We start from the raw sequence: 20,780 nt of genomic DNA, 5'->3' as shown, positions 1-20,780 counted from the left end.
CTTTCTCCTGCTCCCCTTCTGCATAAAAGTAGCAAATTACCTTTATTGATCTGACCAAATTCTAAATTGGGCAATTATGTTTGGTCTCTCTACAGTCATCTGCTATTTCAACAGAAATAGTCCTCACATCACATCTTAAACTCTGAGGAATTTTTTTTACTGTTAAAATAGCTGCTATGCTCCAACTGTGAGTTTCAGTGATCTCTTTAGCTGACTTACAACTCACAGGAGTCTTGTTTGACCTAATTAACTAAAGCTCACAGAGAACTTGCAGATCCTTTATTTAGAAGTAGTATAAAAATAACAAATCTTATCAACACATACAGGGTAAGAGAGAAAGTTATCTACCTTACTGGTATATTTTTTCTGTCTCAGTGGAAGTCATACACTGATCTGGGCAACTACATGACAGCCACACACATGCATTTCACCATAACAAATGCAATTTTGCATCTTTATCCACCTCTGTACCTACAGAAGGCTCTGCAAGGTCTGTTCTTGCTTTTCTGCTCTCTCTTCCTTGTCCCTCTGGAGCAGTCACAAGAACAAGCTCAGCTTCCCATAGTGGTACCAATAATAACCTTATTTTTCTTTCTCTTCTACTCTACATTAAGTATAATATTGGGGAAGGGAATCAGTGGCATCTTTGGGCTTTAAGACTTTGTAATATTGAGAAAGGATGAGTAGAACCTTCTTTTATATTTCTTAGGCTTCCCACAAAACAAAATAGGTATCTTGTCCAAATTAATCTAAATAACAATATGGATTATTTGAGCCAGGCAAAACAATAACACAAGATAGAAGGGTCCACACGCTCAGTGACAACATATGCACGATGTGTATGTATGCGTATACCTACACTCACACAGATCTGGTCAGCTAGGGTTATCAGGAACTCCATCCACAGTATAAGCAAATCAGTATTTACAGTGTTTACATAGTAGAGATTTTAAACAGTCCGTTCCTGTGAACTCCCTCCCAAAGATTCTGTACAATGGCAGTGAAAAATAGGAAAACCCAAACCAAGTAGGTTAAATAGAACGGTGACCTTTTTTGACAGAAAATATTTACTAAATCTTACTGTTTCTGTGCTCATCTTAGAAGCCTGGATACAGGCAGACCAGAAAGGAGGAACTGCTTTTTGATTTCCCAGTGTCATGACCCTGTATCTATCTGCACACAGGCTACGTATTCAAATAGTGCTCTTTTGTATCCCGGAACCATAAAAGTCATATCATCTTCACTCCTTTAAAAATACTAAATATTTAAATTTATTACTGATTACTCACTAACAAATAAGTGATTTTTACATAGAATTTTTAACAAGGTTATCATTACTACTACAAAAATTACCCAACATATATATCAAAAACCCCGAATAAATTTTCTGATAGCTTCCATACCAGTATTATCTGTACCCCTTTCCAATTTGAGAGACCTCTTGCATCTTCAAAATTCTTATTATTTTGTTAGCATTGAAGAGTTATAATATCAGAATCTAACTAGTCAGAGCATAATATGATATTGCAGTAAAGCAAAGCAAACACCATACCTCTTTTTATTTCAAATTCATTTTAGGCACAGCCTAAAGAACTCATTGCACTCAAGTACCTTTTTCTCCACAGTCTCAGCTTCTAGTTCTACTAAAACTATCACTTGGCTTTCACCTTGATAGCAAGAATTACAAGAATATCACAGCCCTGTGTTACTGCAGTGAACTCAGGCTAATCCTTCCCATATATATTTCACAGACCTACAAAGTAAAGTTATAACTCGAACCTATTTGAGCTTCCCCACGCACAGTTTCTTCCTAGTAATGGCATGGACTCTCTGTGGTCAGAAGGAACTGAGGAAGATTGCCGATATTTTCCACAAACTAATTTTCTACAACTGTCTCAAAGTTATGCTTCACTTCGCCCTTCCATTTCTCACTGTTCTCCTCCTCCCTCCATTTTTTTTTCTTTTAATCTGAGTTGGTTTATCTTGGAACAACATAGCATCCCTCTTCAGGCAGCATTTTAATTGCCCCAGGCTTCCTGGTATTACATTCTAGCTCCTACTGTTCAACTGAAAGGCAAATACAAACCTTACAGTGTTATCTCAATGATATTACTACAGCAATCTGTTGTGTGTTTTTGGGGGTTGGGGTTTTTTTGTTTGTTTTTTTTAATTGAAATAAACTTGGTCTTTCAAACCATAATCCAAGAAAGAAGTTTGCCAAAAAGCACGAGATGAAACTTCAGCTTCTTCGGAGACATTAAGAGGCGCTGTACATTTTGTTTGGCAGTTGTCTTGCAGTTCAATACTGCTAAATAATGAAGTGCCTACTGTTAGCATTTATAGGTACTGCCCTTCCTAAAACATCTGCAGTAACAACTAGCATTTGAACTTGTGCTACAATAAGAAAGTTTTCTACAGAGCTGACTAGGCACAGTAGCATGATAAATAACATTAATTAGATTCCTAGATGATTCGTATTATGGTTTGGGAATAATAAAAGATTTCTACTGGTGCTGATCCAACAAACAAGCAAGTATATCCATTTAGTCTCTTAATATACTTTAAGATATGACCTTACAGCATAGCTTCTAGCCTAAATACCAATCATAAAATCCTAATCCCAGCTCTGCCACATCCATTTGTGCACCCCTATGCACTTCCTCAGACTTCAGATTTACAGTTTATAATTGGGACTAATTTCTTTTACCCACCTAAAAATAGTGTGGATCATTCTTTCATGTCAGGAGAGCTACGGTACTACATCAGTAGTCCTGAACATAAGACTGAAGGTGGTCAAACACTGACAGCTTTGTCCAGGGAAGCTGTGGAGTCTCCATTCACAAGAAACTCAAACACTGACTGGATGCAGTCCTGGACAAGCTACTCTAGCTGACCCTGCTGGAGAAAGCAGTTGAATTAGATGATCTCAAGATGTTCCTTCCAACCTAAACAATTCTCCGATCATTTCTGTATTAGAAAATACTTGGGTTTGGTCTGGGGCTTTTTTGGGTTGGTTTTTTTTTCTTTGTTTTGTTGTTGGTTTGTTTTTGTTTTTTTCTGTGGGGGTGGTTGTTGTTGGGGGTTTTTTTAATAATTTCTGGAGAAACTCAACACAAACCAATCTATTTTCTACTCCAAAACTCTGCCATTTCATCTTGTCATGGAACAGATGTCTCCTTCCAAAGTCCTATGAAAACAGTAGATTCTTTCCCCTGTTACTTAAGAATACACTCATGTTGTGTGCGTTATAGTAAGTATAATGAGCTAGAATAGAAAGCAGTCCCAGAAAGAAAATCACTAAAAGAAAGTTTCTAGCTAGAGCTTTCTCTCTCCCTCCCCTCAAGGAACTAGTTTCAACAATAAAAAAAGAAATATATTAGTAGAAAGGAAGTGTAAGTCATTTGTAGGTAAAATGAATCCCCTTTCTACAATTCAATACCATTGTCAGTATTACTGTTGCCTTCTTCATCTGACACTGGGGAGAGAGAAAATCTTACAGGAAAAAAACAAAAAAGATCACCTGATTCACATACACCAGAAAGGTAAGCATTTGAAATGGAAAAACAAGGAGCGGTAGGTGTAAGAGCGAGATAAAAAGAGTGTATATACATGCCATGTACACCCCCACCCCCCCATTAGATTGGATGCTACTTGACAAGAAAGTTTCTTCAGAGGCATATGATCCCCATAGAAGTGGAAGCAATGAAAGTAAAACTGATTCCATACTAGACTTGATTGCTTTTTGAAGGGAGCACGCAACGCGGCTGGTTATCCTAGGGATACGCTAGACTCATTGAATCAGATCTTTTTCAGTCTTATTTCCTAGATATCTAACTACTGTCACTTCAGGTCTAAAGAAGGAAACAAAGCTGCTGCAGCTCTATGTATGGATATTTCTCTAAATTAAGGAAAGAAAGGAAAATCATGCTTGTACCACCTACAGTTCTTTGTCTTAATTCTACAGTTATGGCTTGTAATTACTAAGCTAAAAAGCTGAAAGAGAAAAAAAAAAAAAACCAAACAGGAAAAAAATACTTTCAAATGAGCAAGTTTTTTATTTGCTGTTCCATGGGATTTGGCTATTTAAAAAGTAAGTGGACAAAGATGAAAGCAGAGGTAGGTGACATTATAGGGCAGCAACTGAAAATAGGTGAGTATAAAACTCAATACACTTATCTTGAGTTTTTACTTTTAATAGAGGAAGGAACAACTGCATGAAAACACTTCCGTTCGAGTTCTTCCTCTTTCAAACTCTAGACACTAAAACAAACGCTCATAGATTGTGCTGAGTAATTCTTTGAAGTCTTTGATGGGACTTACAGGAATCTTCCATTTTATCATAGAATCATAGAATGTTTAGGGTTGGAAGGGACCACTAGTGGTCATCTAGTCCAACCCCCCTGCAGTGAGCAGGGACACCGCTAACTAGATCAGGTTGCTCAGAGCCCCATCCAACCTGGCCTTGAATGTTTCCAGGGAGGGGGCCTCCACTACCTCTCTGGGCAACCTGTTCCAGTGTTTTACCACCCTCATTGTAAAAAATTTCTTCCTTACCTCTAGCCTGAACCTACCCTGTTCTAGTTTAAAACCATTTCCCCTTGTCCTAACACAGCTGGCCCTATGAAAAAGACGTTCCCCATCTTTCCTATAGGCCCCCTTTAGGTACTGGAAGGCCGCAATCAGGTCTCCCCGTAGCCTCCTTTTCTCCAGACTGAACAAGCCCAACTCTCTCAGCCTGTCCTCATAGGAGAGGTGCTCCAGCCCTTGGATCATTTTTGTAGCCCTCCTCTGGACCCGTTCCAACAGTTCCATGTCCTTCTTGTGCTGAGGGCTCCAGAGCTGGACGCAGTACTCCAGGTGAGGTCTCACCAGAGCTGAGTAGAGGGGCAGAATCACCTCCCTCGACCTGCTAAACACATATACTACTTAAGAACACTTTAAAAATTGTTTTTTTAAATATTGAAGCTTTCAGCTCTGTAGGCAAAATTTCAAAACTGCTGAAGTTTTCAACATAGCCCACATGAACCTCACATGGTCAGTGATTCTACATTTAGCGAACCCCGCAGTTGATAAAATGAATCTAACAATTCTTATATTGATTATGATTTTTTCCTAATGGACTGAAATGCAGGCAACATATCTCCCAAGATACTGGAGAAATAAAGTACAATGAGAAGGGTACTGTTCTTACCACATACAGCTGTTTCCAGAGCACAGCCCATTCCTGCAGTGTTGCTGTGACTTCAGTCACAACAGAATCTTCAAGCGGAACAACTGTTTCATATTGCCTATACAAGAAGAGGGGAAAAAATTAGGAAAGGTACCCTGGAAATGGTAGAGAAAGAAATAAATGTCAGCATAGTAATTCATAAAATGCTGGAACTTGAATTTGTTTTCATTTGTTCAACATAAAGGAAAATATCTTAAAAGCAACATTTTGTCTATTGTAGCACTGAAGCAACTCAAGAGTTGTATCAACTGTTCTTCCACTGTGTTCCATAAGAATGAGCTTATGTGATGCATTTCCTAGTTACCTGTTAAAAATATATAATTTCATTCTACACAAGGTCAATGAAAACAGTTTTCATTATTATAGTGTGTTAAATTAACTTACCTGTAAAGGGTGGTTCTTCACAGTTTGTGTCCCTTCTCTCTAACCAGTCCAACTCTTTTTCCCCTCCAATTAATGTTAGCCAATGTCATTAACTACCCAAAAGACCTTCCATGTATTACTCTGTCCTATCCAGAAGACTTTTTCAATACTGGATATGAAACCTGAGTGAGCTATCCTCTAATCAAAAGAACAGGACTGGTCCCTTTGTGGTCAAAATCCTCCATACCCATTAAAGGAGAATCATAGAATGGTTTGGGTTGGCAAGGACCTTTAAAGGTCATCGAGTCCAACCCCCCTGCCATGAGCAGGGACATCTTCAACCAGATCAGGTTGCTCAGAGCCTGTCCAACCTGACCTCAAATGTTTCCAGGGATGGGGCATTTACAGCCTCTTTGGGCAACCTTGTCCAGTATTTCACCACCTTCATTGTAAAACATTTCTTCCTTATATCTAGTCTGAATCTACCCTCTTTTTGTTTAAAACCATTGCCCCTCATCCCATGGATGGCAGCAGGCCCTGCTAAAATGTGTGTCCCCATCTTTCCTATAGGCTCCCTTTAAGTACTGCAAAACCGCAATCAGGTCTCCCTGGAGCCTTCTCTTCTCCAGGATGAACAGCCCCAACTCTCTCAGCCCTTCCTCATAGGAGAGGGCTCCAGTCCTCGGATCATTTTTTTGTAATTTTTGTGGCTCCCTCTGGACCCCCTCCAACAGGTCCACGTCAGCTCTTTCATCACACTGAAATGCAAAAATGTGATAACCAATGTATGCATTGTAATGTCATTATATTATCTGAGCCATTAGTGCCTTGACTTGCCCTTTATGTTGAATGCTATTATGGAAACAAGTGTCAGATTGTAAAAATAAAGTCTATTTCAAGCTTCTGCTATTTCAGCAATTTTTAAAAAAAGAGGTTGAATTAAAAAAAACAAAACCAAAGCAACATGTTCCTGAAACACACCCTCTGTTGGAACAATTTTGCATAGGTCCTAAAGTAGCAGTACTGAAAAACACTGGCTCAACTGGTGATTTGGGACAAGTTGTGCCAAGCGAGAGACAGCCTCTGAAGCACATCCAACAACCATGAAGGACACCGATCCCTCCCTCTTCAGCAGTACAACCATGCTCACGGCTATTTTGAAATCCTCCTGAAGGGAAGCTACAAACTCCCCATTCCATAACCAGTTTAGGCTATTTCTTCTGTCCTTTGTGCAGACATAAATGAGTACTAATAAGTAAATATGTAAACAATGAGATTAATTCATTCCAAAAAGTTTGGAGGTCTTTTTTGGTTTGTTTGTTTTTAAAAGAGAACACGGTTAGTCATTAAAAAAAAAAGTCCATGGCAATGTTGCCCTTTTGAGAATTCTTGCTATTAATAATTGTGCCACATTAGCTGAAGCCAAAAGTAACAAGCAATGGGGGAAGTGGATGATAAAGTTAAGTCACTGTTTGTCTCTCTGTATTCTTGGAGCAGAAAACTTATCAAACAAAAGCTTCAATTCTTCATTTCCAAGCTACCAAAATCTCATATTCACATCATTGACATAAGTAAATCTTATATAAAAGATCCAAAATAAATACATATATATTAGAAACATCACTATCTAAAAACCTAACATAGTCATATCAGGTATGCATTCAACCCACTAAAACTGGGACTGGAAAGCATCAATTCACACACACACCAGGAGACTAAGACAGATCACAATTTTTTTTCTATTATTATGCCATGACCTTATCATTCCCACATTTGTTGTGAGAAACTAAAACACTGACAGACACTTGGCATCTGGGACTGTCATTCTACTCCTGCAATGTTTCGGTTTGGTTTGGTTGTTTTTTAGTGGTTTCCCCCCCGCTCCCAAATTTGGCCACAGAAAGACTAGGAAATCTTAATTCATGCTTTAACAAATTCTCCAAAGAGCATGCTTGTGATCTGAAAGATGACACTAGGAGTACGATGAAAATCCCAACACCTATTATTTAGCTCATATTCAAAGATTGTTTCGATGGTTAAACAGAAATTCTGCATTTAGTATGCATCATCAAAAGTTTGCTTGACACTAACAACATTAAAAATGATGTCACAACGACTTCCAGCTGAAAGTCTTTTCAGATCTCTGTAAAACACCATTACAGGGAAGGGATTCAAAATAGCTCAACATCCCCTTAAGGAACCATAGAAAAGGATGAAAGGAATCACACAATACACTTTAGCTAATTAGTGGGGCATGTGTGTGTGTTTATATCAAAACCAAAGAAAAATATTCTTCCAAAGATTATTTTTTGAAATGGATTTACAAACTTTTGGCATCAGTGAAAAATAAAACATTTTGGAAGATCAGCCTTCAACAGTATGGCTAGATTTAAAGAGAATGCACATCAGGACTACATTTAACCATGTAAATACAATGTTTTGCATTCCTACAGCCCTGTACTTCCTCCATTATACCCACATATTAATGACATTACTTTGGGTCTATGATTCATAAGAACATTATATACCATGCTCTATTATTTCACAAGGCCTTATCTTGGCACTTTGAGTATATTCTTAAATACAGGGGCAGAATTTCTTTTACCAAAACATGAAATAACCATGGTCTCTGGTTCAGAATTGTATTATGTTCTGTTGTATCAGCTGGTATTCCATTTTTTAAAAGTACATCAGCTTTCCTAGTAAGTATCTAAATATCCTGAACTGGTTGCCCTTTACAAATTCTGAAGTAACATCAAGTAGTAATTGACTACAAATTACAGGAAACTGGTCTTCCCCCTAAGGAGAGCACGTCTCAGGAGTAGTCACTCTATGCAATATATATATAATTTTATTACACCCCAAAGTTAGGAAGCATCAGTACTACAGCTGCCCTTACAATCTTTACTCAGTCCCTTTGAGAATAAACATACAATTCAAGACTATCAGAAGCCACATATTTTTCTACAGGTACTTCACTAAATTTCATTTAATACCTTTTATCTTCCACATTTAATTTGTTGCCTTGGGTCACTGTCTGAAATGCTGCACTTATAAATCTCCCCACAGTGGCCTTAAATCTAGAAAATGCAGGGAAGAGCAGCAGTGAAGACACAAGATACTGATTTCAGTGGTCTCAGTCAATCTCACACAAAATTTGGCAGGTTACTGAGCCTATACACAATAAAATCTCTGACGTTATGTTGCCGTCAGTATTGCTATTCACATTAAATAAATTAAACCTACCTCTAGCAACATATGAGCTACATAGAAAGACAGTGAAGGTAAAATATTCTCAGCGGTGTACTTCAGTCATTCTTTGGCTTGGAGTGTGGAGGGTTGAATCCTTTTGAAAAGTTTCACAGTGACATAGCTATCTTGTCAGCTATGTCTCAGTGAAAATCTGTTGATAAACAAGAGGGACTGTCTACATGACAGTGCTTCCGTAACAAGCAGGAACATACAGAATTTTGCCAGTGAGGAACAAGCAGAAATGAAAAATATAAATAGAGTTCTTCAAAATGTGTATGTTTCAGATGATACCTCTGGAGTTACAATTTTATGAGCAAAAGTGAACAGGAGTAACCAACAGAATTGATTCTTGCTATATTAAAAAACAAAAAAACCCCAAAGCTCTGCAGAATTACATTTAATTTTCAAACCCTAATACACAACAAAAGAAACAATGAACTAAACCCACTCTATAGATTTTAATAACTATTTCTTAGGTTCCCTTCTAGATGAGAAACACTGCAGCTTCTTAAAGAGAAGGAAAATACTCACCCCCTGTTACTGACGATTGCCTTTTTCAAGTGAATATAGTTTGCAGGAAAAATCCCCTGCAAGAGAAAAAGTCTGTAGGCTAAAAAAATACACTTGCAGTTTTAAGCATTTATATCCTAAGCCACAATAAATAATTGCCAATATACCTACTAAAAAAAAAAAAAACAAAAAAAAAACAAACCCCAAAACCCTAACACTGTGTCAAAGAAGCTACCATAGTCAAAAGTCAACATTCAAATTAATCACAACTGATCATTTTAATTCATCTTAGAACAGGACAGCACACTGAATCAAACCTCCATCTTGATAGATCCATTTCTTAATGGGGAAGTTTTGCAAGTCTATTCAATAAAAATGTACAAAGATGCAAGCTGAGTATTTTTCATTCCCAAAAGCTCCTGAAGTGTTCAGAAATACTGTTGTTTGGGAAATAATGCTCTGCTATAAAAACAATGGGTAAGTAATAGGAAAAGGCATCACTCTAATCCTACACAACTGCTTTGGAAGGGACAAGACTGATTTAAAAAAAAATAAAAAATTTAAGTTTGGTCAATTGTCTTCCTACTGCAAAGACTGTGTGAGCCAAATAATCCACTAAGAGGCGATGAGCAAGTAGGGAAAAGGTGCGACAAGTAGGAAGACTTCAGAGAAGAGCTTGCAGTTAGCAGAAAGGAATGAGTAGCAGAAGGAACTACCATCAGCATTTACTGGAGAGACGTAAGCTAGCCAGGGCAGCCAGAAAAGCTGATATCATGTAGTCTGCAGCACAGCATCCATATGCTTCCAGAATAGGCCTCTGCATTGGTATGCTACATTATATTTGATGACAAGGACATAAGCTTTAAAAAAAACAAATCAAAAAGCCCACCATCAAATTTGTGCCTTGCCCCCATACCAGTCTTTCACTAAGGAAAGAAGTATTCTGGTACTTGCATACCCTGGAGCTATCCTTTTTCCTCCCTCTTTCCAACAAAGAGCTGTTTAAACCCACTTGGGATAGCTCTAGTTATTTGCCTTTTGCCTCTCCCGTGATGGCTGGATTCTAACCTTGCCTGCGCCATTGTGTTCTTGGGTGATGAGACATGGGGAAAAAGAGGTAATTTAAACCAAACTTTTCATAGCGTTCCGTTATCTCTGTGAAACACACAGCCCTGAATCCTCAGAGCAAACTCAGGCAGCGTGTAAGAAGGGTAAGCCTGCACTTCAGTGGGGAATACAGGATCAGCATTGGTAATCTTCAGGTTAAAAACCAGCTGACAGCCTCTGACAAAAATGTCAGTAATCAAGCGTGGGCTTTAAATTTTTAGAGCTTTAAAATAGTACAATTTAGGAAGAAAAAAATTCATGGGGGTGTTGAAAGGAATACTAAGTAAAGATGATTCAAAATGCCAAGAAAAATTCCTTTTTTTTTTTCATAGGCAAGACTGAAATTGCAGAAGGAAGGAAGATGAATCTAACAGGAATGGCTTCATCAGGAAAAAAAAAAAAGTAAATGCATGTGCTTTCAGCCACATGTAAATTTGGGAAAGGAAGAAATGCTACTTCAGTTTCTAGTTTGGTTCGCTTCCAAGTAATGCTGTTTATTTCTGTGATCCTGTGCTGGTTACCTAAGAAACCAAGGAAGGTTAGAAGGGCTATCCTATCAAAACCAAACATATATGCAAGCAGAAGATGTACCAACACACACACAATGAATGCTTTTCCATTAAAAAAGCACTGCAGTCATGAAAACATAACACAGGTAATACAACATTCCATAATACAGGTAAACATGAGGAATCTGGTACTCTTTTTTTTAAATAGAAGCTGTATTAACCCAAAAGACAACAAAGTGATGCTTTACATAAAAGCAACTATTTACATATTTGGATATGCACAATTACAAAAATATACACGTGCTCGCAAAAAATCCGTATCAGAACAGTCAAAAAAGTTCTACAAGAGCAAACATGGATATGGCTGGAAAATAATCAAGTGCAGTGGTTAAAGTGTAAAAATCTGAAAAAATAACAAACTTACAACATCCTTTTTCATCAGACTTTTTTGAAAGTTGTCTTAGATTAATAATGCAAATTATTAAATGCGTTCTTTAAAAATCCCGCATTAAGCAATGCAAGATCACCCATCTATGCTTTTCTTAGGGCAGTACGGTGGAGAAGATCAAATTGGATGAGATCTATAAACATTGGGAAGATTACATGCTACAACGTCAGGAAGGTTTCTGATCCTTTGGGTGACTCATGAGTATCATTCTCTCAATTTAGAGACTAAATCCAATCCTTCCACAGGAAAAAAAGTTAGAGAAGTAAAATCCTAAGAGTGAGGAAAACAAAAAGTTTAGTGGGTTGCAACAACAGAAAAGATATCATCCCCCACTAGATTAAAAAAATATAGTCACACTTACCTTTACATTGGGCTTCTTAATGGAAACACCTCTGTACCAGCCTAAAACCAGATAAAACACACTATATTAATCTGTGGCATTGCTTACTTTACACAGAAGCAAACTGACTGAAAATTATGCAGTTACTGAGGTCATCTCAAAAACCATCTGTGCCTCACGTAAGTAATTTTTTTCAAGGTTGTTTTTTTGGTTTGGTTTTTTTTTTTTGTTGCTGGGTGGGGGTTGGGGTGTTTTTTTTTTTTTTTTTTTTTTTTTTTTTTTTGCTCTGCAATGATGACAAGCAATTAAGAACCTGGAATGCTCCTGTTTATTCCCTCTAGGAATAAAAGCAGTTTAGCGTACTTAGTCACTGTACTCACAATCATTAGCCACTGTGGCAAAGATGCATTCAGCGAGATTCTCATGCGAGAATCTGTACTGAACACTTTTCTTACATGAGTCTCTTCACAGTGTTTATCTTAACAAAATCTCCAGATTTCAAAACCTAGCCTTTTAAAGACAGGAAAAGCCATTATCATACATTTCTAATATTGTTTAAACAAATACAAATCCTTTGCATGTGTCTGGTCTTATGTTGTCTGAGAGACTAGAGAACAGACTTCAGGATCTAATTTCACAAACCCAATTATTATTCTTGTATCCCCCATCAGTTAACAGCCCCAGGCAGGACAAAAATTCAGGACGAAAAGTCAAAGCTGCAAAAGCTACAAGTTAAACAGAAGAACCCGATTACTCAGATTTTACACAGGTGAAAGTAATGTCACTCCAGGCAAGATTCATCATGAAAAAGTGCTGAAACACTATCCAGGAGCACACTTCAGTTGTCATGGTAGATGAGCTGCTCTTCCACTCCATAAGACACACAAAACTACCATGAATCATTAAAAATATGCTGCTCTCTTGTATCTGGGTCTAATGCTTCAGCCCCAGAACACGAAGCTAAACTTTAAGACCTGAGCCTGGAACACCCTGCGGGAGCACAGGCAGTGGGGAGCACCAGGGTGCGGGTTCTGGGGAGGAAGCTTGGCCATCCCTGGGCATCAGAAACACATGGGCAAAGCCGGCCAGGCCCAGCTGCTGCACAAGCAGTGAGTTCCCCTGCTGGCGTATTATTCCATCTACAGCAGCCCAGTACTCAAATAGGCAGCCACCCAAATTTGCCAAAACCCAACATATTTCACATAATCTAAATCCACTTTCCATAAAGATTCTCTGATTTTTTCCAGCAACTTCCTACTTTTAATTCCCCCCCCCCAGAGGACAGATATAATTTAGTATCTGCAGCATTTAGAAGCGCATTAGGAAAACCTGTCAGCAATTTGCTATGGAGAATAGAGAAGAACAGAACAAAGTAACTGTGTATTTTGTCTCTCTCAGAAAAAGGACTTCGTATTTGCCTGAATTATGGCACAAGTCTCATTTAGAGGCTCCAAAGTGAGGAAGAAGGCCTTGATTTTGTTTTAAAGACAGCCTGCTAATCTAAATTATTTTTTTAAGGAAATCTGAGTCTATACAAAAGAAAATAATTGATGAATTACTTCTAATTGAATTGATGAATAATTTCTATATAAAAGAAAATAATTTATTAATTCAAGACATCTGCAAATCTTAGTATGGAAAAATTAAAACCCATCTTCTTTATCACACAAATTTCTCATGAAGATAGGATGTAACACAAAGATTGTTTCCCATGAAATTATTGCTTGTATTAAAAAATAAAATGCTATTTTCAATTTATTTCTTAATTGATCAAACTTTATGGCAATCATATCAATCGAAACACGTATGCACAAATAACATACAGATCCTTACGATGACTAATTTCTAAAACCCCGCACAACTGTGCCTGCAACACCTGCTTTTGAGTAACAGATGCTACGTATTTTTAAGGTCACAGAAAAAAAAAATTACGCATTTATCCTGTGATTCATTGTTACCAATATTAAATACAGCATGCTGCTGATTTTTATATTCATAGAATCTGTACCTTAGAAATAAACATTCATTTTAAGATAAACAGAATGGGAAACTTCTCAGTAAATATGGAAGAAAGTGGGTTTATCTACGTTTGTGAATAGAACTGTAAAAATGAGAACAAAATCTGACAAAGCAGGTGTCTATTAATGACTTAGGTGTGCAGGGTAGAGGATGGAATGCATTTCCAAAAAACGACGTTATTTCTGAGTTTCCTGTCTTAATCCCAAAATAAATCTTCAAAGCTTATAAGGTGTGTGTTTACAGAGCTGTAAAAAACATGAATGGAAGGATCCCTGAGAAATCATCTTGCTCATCCAAGAGATGCCTCTAAACTTCTCCTCGCAGATGTTTAGCCTGTTTTTAACAGTGCCCAAGAATTTATCATCAGGACTGAACAACACAGCACTCCTTTCCTGTGAAAAATGATCCATACGACTTCTACAAAACCTAAATTCCAAGATACTTCTGCGCAGTATTCCAAGGAAACAGAGTAAATTTCTGCTACTCCACACAGACTGGTTTGAAAGTGGTGCTGTTTCACAGGCATCTTTGTAGAAGAAATTTCTCCCACTGATCAACATCGGCCAAGAAAACTGCATCTAACAGTAACATTTTGGTATAGCACTTGAGAAGCTAGAATGTTTATGCCAAGTGGAAGATGGCAAATCCTCATTGACCAACCTATTTCAGTGGCTCAGACAACGTATGTGCACTTTAAAACCTGAACAGTCCTTGCTGCTAATTTTGTCTTTCGGAGAATATGGAAAACATTTTGTTGACCTCCCTCCCTTTTGTAGGTACCTTCATATATTTGAAAAGTGGTCCCTTTAATCTTGTAGATTGTGCTCTCTAGATCTGTCTTCCTTTCTTTTCTCTTTTCTTTTTCATTGCGGCATAGTAGTTTTAGAATCACCTTTCTCTGTTTAAGTTTCCTCCAACTCCATGCAAGCAAGATACAGTAGAACGAGCTCACCAGAACCTGGAAGCACTGAATCGTAATTCCTTATTTGCTTACAATGAACATCACCAAAACCTCATTCTGTATCTCAAAGTAAAAGCTATGAGAAGAGGTACAATGCTTTTGTTAAAAAACACATTTAGAAAATTGCATCTGCATTATTCACTAAAATGAACTACAGCTTTATTCTGGAATTAGTCTTAAATAGATTAATACTGATCTAATCATACATTTTAAAGAACATTTATTTTGGAAGATTTAATCACCATAGTCATCAAATCCAGGCAGGTGCTTCAGCTAATTGTATCACAACATGCACCACATGGTTAGACCTCAATATTGACTAATGTTTTTAGATGTTACTGTACTACAAATAATTAATTGTTAATACTTTAGAATTATGGCATTCATTTTCTAGTGATACACAGCCTTTACAGGGCTTCAAGGAAATGCTAAAAAAGATGACATTTACAATTAAGAAACAGAAAAATGTGGCTATGAAGTGACAAGAATTTTGTCAATAAGTTAATGAAAAAAACCAATCATGAGTATCATAGAATCATGGAATCACTTTGGTTGGAAAAGACCTTTGAGATCATCGAGTCCAACCTTTAACCTAACCCTGACATCCCACCACTAAACCATGTCCCTAAGCACCTCACCTATCCTTCCATTAAATACCTCCAGGGATGAGGACTCTACCACCTCTCTGGGCAGCCCATTCCAGAGCCTGAAATCCACAATTTGAACAGATTAACTGTCTAGTAATGACCAGTAACTAATAAGAATTTGAAGACAGATGAGGGCAAGGCATAAGACCAGAGCCAGAATACCCACAAATCTCTACAGAGAAAGACTGTGCTTCATGCACACAATCCCTCCCCCCCCTTCCCTTTTCTGACAGCTAAGAATATTCTCAAGCTGCTGGACCTAGTGGATGACCCAGGGAAAGGGATAGGTAATTCTAACTGGTTTTCAAAAAATGAATCACTGTACTGGGGCCAGCTGGGATGTGGTTAACTTTCTCCACAGCAGCCTGTTTGGTCCTGTGTTTCGGATTTGGGGCCAAAACAGTGCTGACACAAGATGGACATTTTGCCTATTGCTGAACAGGCCTTGTACAACATCAAGGCTTTCTCTTTTTCCCCAGTGTGCCGCCCCCAGCGAGTAGGCTAGGGGTAGGCAAGAAGCTGGGAGGGGCAGAGCTGGGACAGCTGACCTAAATCAGCCAAAGGGATATTCCGTACCATAGAACATAATCTGCTACAAGAAAACCAAAAAATCGTCTATTAGAAGCACCATTTAAAGCCATATCCTATTCAGGATAGGAAGGAGAACACTAAATATATTATAAAGTCTGATGAATTTCAAGTGTATATCATAGTCAAAATAAAGTAGACAAAATGACAAAGACATCCTCGAATGGGTAAAAATACCTTCAATGATACAGATGATACTGCAAGCAAACTTTTTTTTTTTTTCTTGGATCACACAAAAAGACAGGCACAGGACGAGCCTACTGCTTATACCACAGCCCAGTAACAACTGAAGAAAAGACTGTTACATCTGAACATCTGCGAGAAGCTGGGGATGAATGCAGTCATTTGGACTGCATCTCAATGTTGCATTTATCTGTATTTCTGTGTAAGTGTTATGACAAATACTTGATAAATTTTGATAAACAGAGGTACAAAGCTTTTTGGGGTTTTGTTTGTTTTAAAGAAACTGATACCATGATAGACATAATGCCTCAGTAAAACAGAAACTGTCAGTGCAGGAATTACATGCACTTTCTTAATCTAACTGACCATGCTTTACCTTCTCAGTATGCCCAAGACAAAGGCTAAACCCAAGTACTGTAAGAAAACTGAATGCATCTTATCCATGCCAGTGTGTTCTGGACAAGTCACTGTATCTTATAGCCCTATTCCAACTTTGTTTTTACATGGACTGTACTGCAAAGTGTAGTAGGCAAACCAAGCAGACTACCTAAAGCAATACAGCCACGCTGCACCATGATCCGTGCCAGCTAAACCTACCACAGAGTCTAAACATTATGTTTGTAAGGTGAAACATAAACCCCAGGAAAACACACAACTCTTTACAGCTGCTTTTTTCAATACCATCTAACGATATTTGATACGAGCTCAGAAAAGTGAAGAGTAGGCTATCTGCAGTTCTGCCCTCTGTATACCCTACACAGCAAATAATCCCTCAAAAATCACTTCCACGGTAATAAAACTGGAGAAAAACAAAAGGAAGAGTACCCCATTATACTTATTCCCCCTGCACATTAAGACCACCACTTGCTCATAACTTTTTCTTCAGAATACATTGTCTATACATACATTCACACTGTAGGTTACTTGCAGGCCAGTAATAAAAGCTAAATTACTTAGCAGTACATGCAAGGGGATGTGTCCCTGTCCTTCCCTTTGCTTCTAGGACTTTTTCAGCTAAGTATTAGACTTCCTGCTTAGCTCCTCTGAACCCTAGAATTCAACAAGGCCTCTGCAGAGGCAGGACAGAAAAATGGATTTGGAATGTATATACCGACATTACATATAAAAAAAATGCTTAGATAAGTAACATCCTTCACCTACAACTACCTTTACATATGGAAATTCAGAGTGTGGGAAACTTGAAGCCACATTACAGAAACCTGCAGAGTCTTAGACAAAGACTGAAAAACAGTCTTTCCAAAGATGCATCACGCTCAGAAGTCTCAGCAAAAGCGCAATCCCAGTTCAGTTGCAAAAGGAGCTCTGTGGCAGGCCTGCACATCTCAATCTGAGCAATTAGAAGAGCCACTGATGGTTTTTGATCTTTACTTGAAAGTGCCTTGGACAAAACAGGATATTCTTTCTAAAAGCCACCTCGTAACCCATTTCAGATTTCCACTTAATCAACAAGCAGTCACACGGAAAAAGCTTGTCCCTTTTGAGCACTCAGCAGCAGAAAAACAAAAGGGTCCTAACTGAAAGGTATTGATCTATTTTTCAGAAAAATAAAACTCAAATATCTGGGTTGAATAAAGTAGCATCAGTTGCAGACTCTAGGAAAAAATGAATTCGGCATATAATTTCTTGACAAACCAAATTCTGAAAATAAGTAAGTACTTATGGGAAGTCCTAAAGCTAAACTTGGTTCTAAAGAAAGCACTGCTAGTAGAATCTGCTACAAGAACTCGAACCTTCTTTGTCCCACAAAAATAAGTATACTTTGCAGTATTGTGAGTAACCCTCAAATCTGGAGGAAAGCTATCTTTTGCATATGCTAGCCAGTAAACAACTGCTTTTACCTTTGAATCTGCACACAAGGTGCTTGCAGAGTATCTTTGTGCAGAGCTAAAGGTACTCAAAGTGACCCAGAAGAGGGATGCTAACAACGCTTCACAAAAGCTTCTTGATGCTGAAACCACTCAATGCCAAGACCACTCTGTTCTGAGCTTGATGCTCTGAGCAGTGCCAGGAACGGACGAGCAGCAGACGAATACCCAACCTAGCGTGCCAGCACCATGTCAGGGAGCAGGCTCATGCCAGCAGAATCACAGTAATATACTAATAATGCGGTCAGAGAGCTGCCACGACAAAAGCAGAAGAGAGAGAATGTGTTCGATCTTAGCATTAGCCAAATAGAGGGCCATCAAGAAGCCATTCCTGTGCTCCAAAAGAATAGCCAGACAAGATCTTCCACAGCAGCTGTGTTGGTCCAAGAGACTTCAGTTCCACTGGCATGTTCCACAAAAGGCAAAGAGGAAAAGGGATGAAAAGGGAAAAAAGGCAAAGGGGAAAATAGGGTATCTCACTGGAGACATCTTTCTTGGGGTAAACCCAGATTACTGGGAGTGAGTCCATTTGGCCCAGTCAGCCACAAGACAGCTCCCGACTCCTGGTGGAAGGAAACCCGCATTGCTCCCACAGCAATGACAGCCTCAAGCGCGATTCCTCACTCATCTGTACAATACAAGTTGGAAACATGGCAAAGATAGCTTGCAATTAGGGTTTTTTCTTGAAGAATTCAATGTGCTTGAGAAGTGCTCTCTCTGCTGCTTAAGTGTCCCAAATACTGGAAAGCCTTCATTTGACCATGTTGTCACTGCTGGAACAACACAGGGAAAGTTTAAATATATTATATGCATGGCTTAAGAACACTATTATTAACATACAGACACATTAAAACCATGTAAATAAATACTTGTGTGGATACCAGAACATGCAAGAATAATATTCTTTTAACTGGCACTTCAGGCATCAGCTGGTGTTTGTCCTAGATGATAAGACAAGAGGAAATGACCACAAGTTACGCCAGGTGAGGTTTAGATTGGATATCAGGAAAATTTTTTTCACCTAAAGGGTTGTCAAGCACTGGAAGGGGCTGCCCAGGGAAGGGGTTGAGTTCCCATCCTTGGAGGTATTTAAAAAGACAGGTAGGTGTGGTGCTTAGAGACATGGCTTAGTGGTGGGATGGCAGTGTTAGGTTAACGGTTGGACTTGACGATCTTAAAGGTCTTTTCCAGCCTAAACGATTCCACGATTCTGTGATTCTTTTCTTCCATGAATATATGAGAGTCTCAAGGTAATAATTAAAGTCACTGAAGTCGTAGCATTTTAAATCTAAAGAAAACTGCTCCCTAGCAATAAAAGTAAGTGGACAAAACAGACATTTTAAATTTACTCTGAATGCCACCAGTTACTCACAGCTACTCCCAGTGGCAGGGCAAAGCTGTATGACTTGAAAAACTGTGTTCTTTAGAACACACAGACCACGTGTGTATTTCAAACAATGAGTATGCTCATGTTCTGTCCCTTGACAAAAAGAAAACTGCCTTTCAGCATTTATAGGTGGCACACTATTGCCTCTTCAATGCATGGCATGTAAAGCAGAGAACACCACTTACTGTTTCAATTCTCTCAGTGGCAAGATCGTAAGTGGAAGGGCTCAGAGAGGGGAACAGAGAGAGGGGAAAGCTGTGAAAGACAAGCATACATACAACTGATATCTTGAAGAATATTTGTTACCTTTAAGTGAGACCAGTCGAGGATCTTGGGGCGCTTTGTGGGAACAGAAACTACAAAACCACCCTAGTCACAGCACATACTTTAGAGAAAGCGTAAAGTTTGATGAAGACATGGATGGAGCTTATGGTAGCTCCAGAAGAAAGGCAGACACTAAGTCCATGGATTTGAACTCTGTCACATTAAATTACGGGGGGGGGGGAAAGTGGGAGGCATTTGTCAGATTTAGACAGGGTTAGAAAACAGCGATTTAGACATTTGTGGCCTGGTATGAAAGCACGCAGTGGCAGGCATGCAAACGGATTGAAATTCAAAAGTTCCAACTCCAAGCACATGAACAATAATATTTGCAGAGTAAAGGAACAAATAAATATGCACGCATGTATACATACACCTTTAATCTGCAAATATATACAAAACTTAGCTGCAGAGGTACCTGAGAACTTGATAGAGAAAAGTCCCCACTCCTCCATTCAATTGCTCTAAGTGAAGCGACTGCTTTTTACACCAGTCACTAAAAAAGAGCACTTGCTCTTTTGTAATAATAAGTTATTGAATAAGTCATTATGATTAAAAATAAGCACATTCAGAAGTATAGCTAGTATTTGAATCTGTCAGCCTTGAATTCTTCAGCGAATCTCTAAAACCATTCTTCACATTACTATGTTTGTGTGTACGTGAATCCTTTCAACCCAGACAGCAAAGTCCCTACTGTAGAGAATTACGCACAAACTATTCTAAGTGAGGCTGAAACAGCAATGGATCTCCTGTCGACTCCCACAGCAGTGACCCTTATTTGCATAGGCCAACATTACTTTATCCAGTTTGCCTGGACAAAAGAATCCCCAGCAAATAATGCAGAAGTAGGAGATGAGGTATGCTGCATTCTAAATTTGCAAAGCAAACCAAGGACCATGTTAAACAACCACTTAGAGAAGAATGTTTAAACGACAACTACCTTTTTTTCTTTTAAGAACCTACTTTGCACATGTAGTGTGCTTTTTTGCCTAATTCACACATGCAAGAGCTGCAGCACAGGCCATCTGA

General features: G+C 38.5%; 1 protein-coding gene across 1 annotated transcript in view; it reads right to left on the bottom strand.

Moving 5' to 3' along the window:
- The window catches only part of DOCK3 (dedicator of cytokinesis 3), a 207,071-nt gene that overhangs the window by 174,169 nt on the left and 12,122 nt on the right, over nt 1–20,780 (bottom strand). The window contains 3 exon segments of the mRNA XM_035894678.1: nt 5,192–5,288; nt 9,377–9,432; nt 11,781–11,821. Of these exon segments, the coding sequence (XP_035750571.1) occupies nt 5,192–5,288; nt 9,377–9,432; nt 11,781–11,821 (194 nt within the window).

This window comes from Egretta garzetta, unplaced genomic scaffold (assembly GCF_000687185.1).
Source record: "Egretta garzetta isolate BGI_Z169 unplaced genomic scaffold, ASM68718v1 scaffold215, whole genome shotgun sequence".
Taxonomy (NCBI): Eukaryota; Metazoa; Chordata; class Aves; order Pelecaniformes; family Ardeidae; genus Egretta; species Egretta garzetta.
This window is presented reverse-complemented; position numbering and strand designations above follow the sequence as displayed.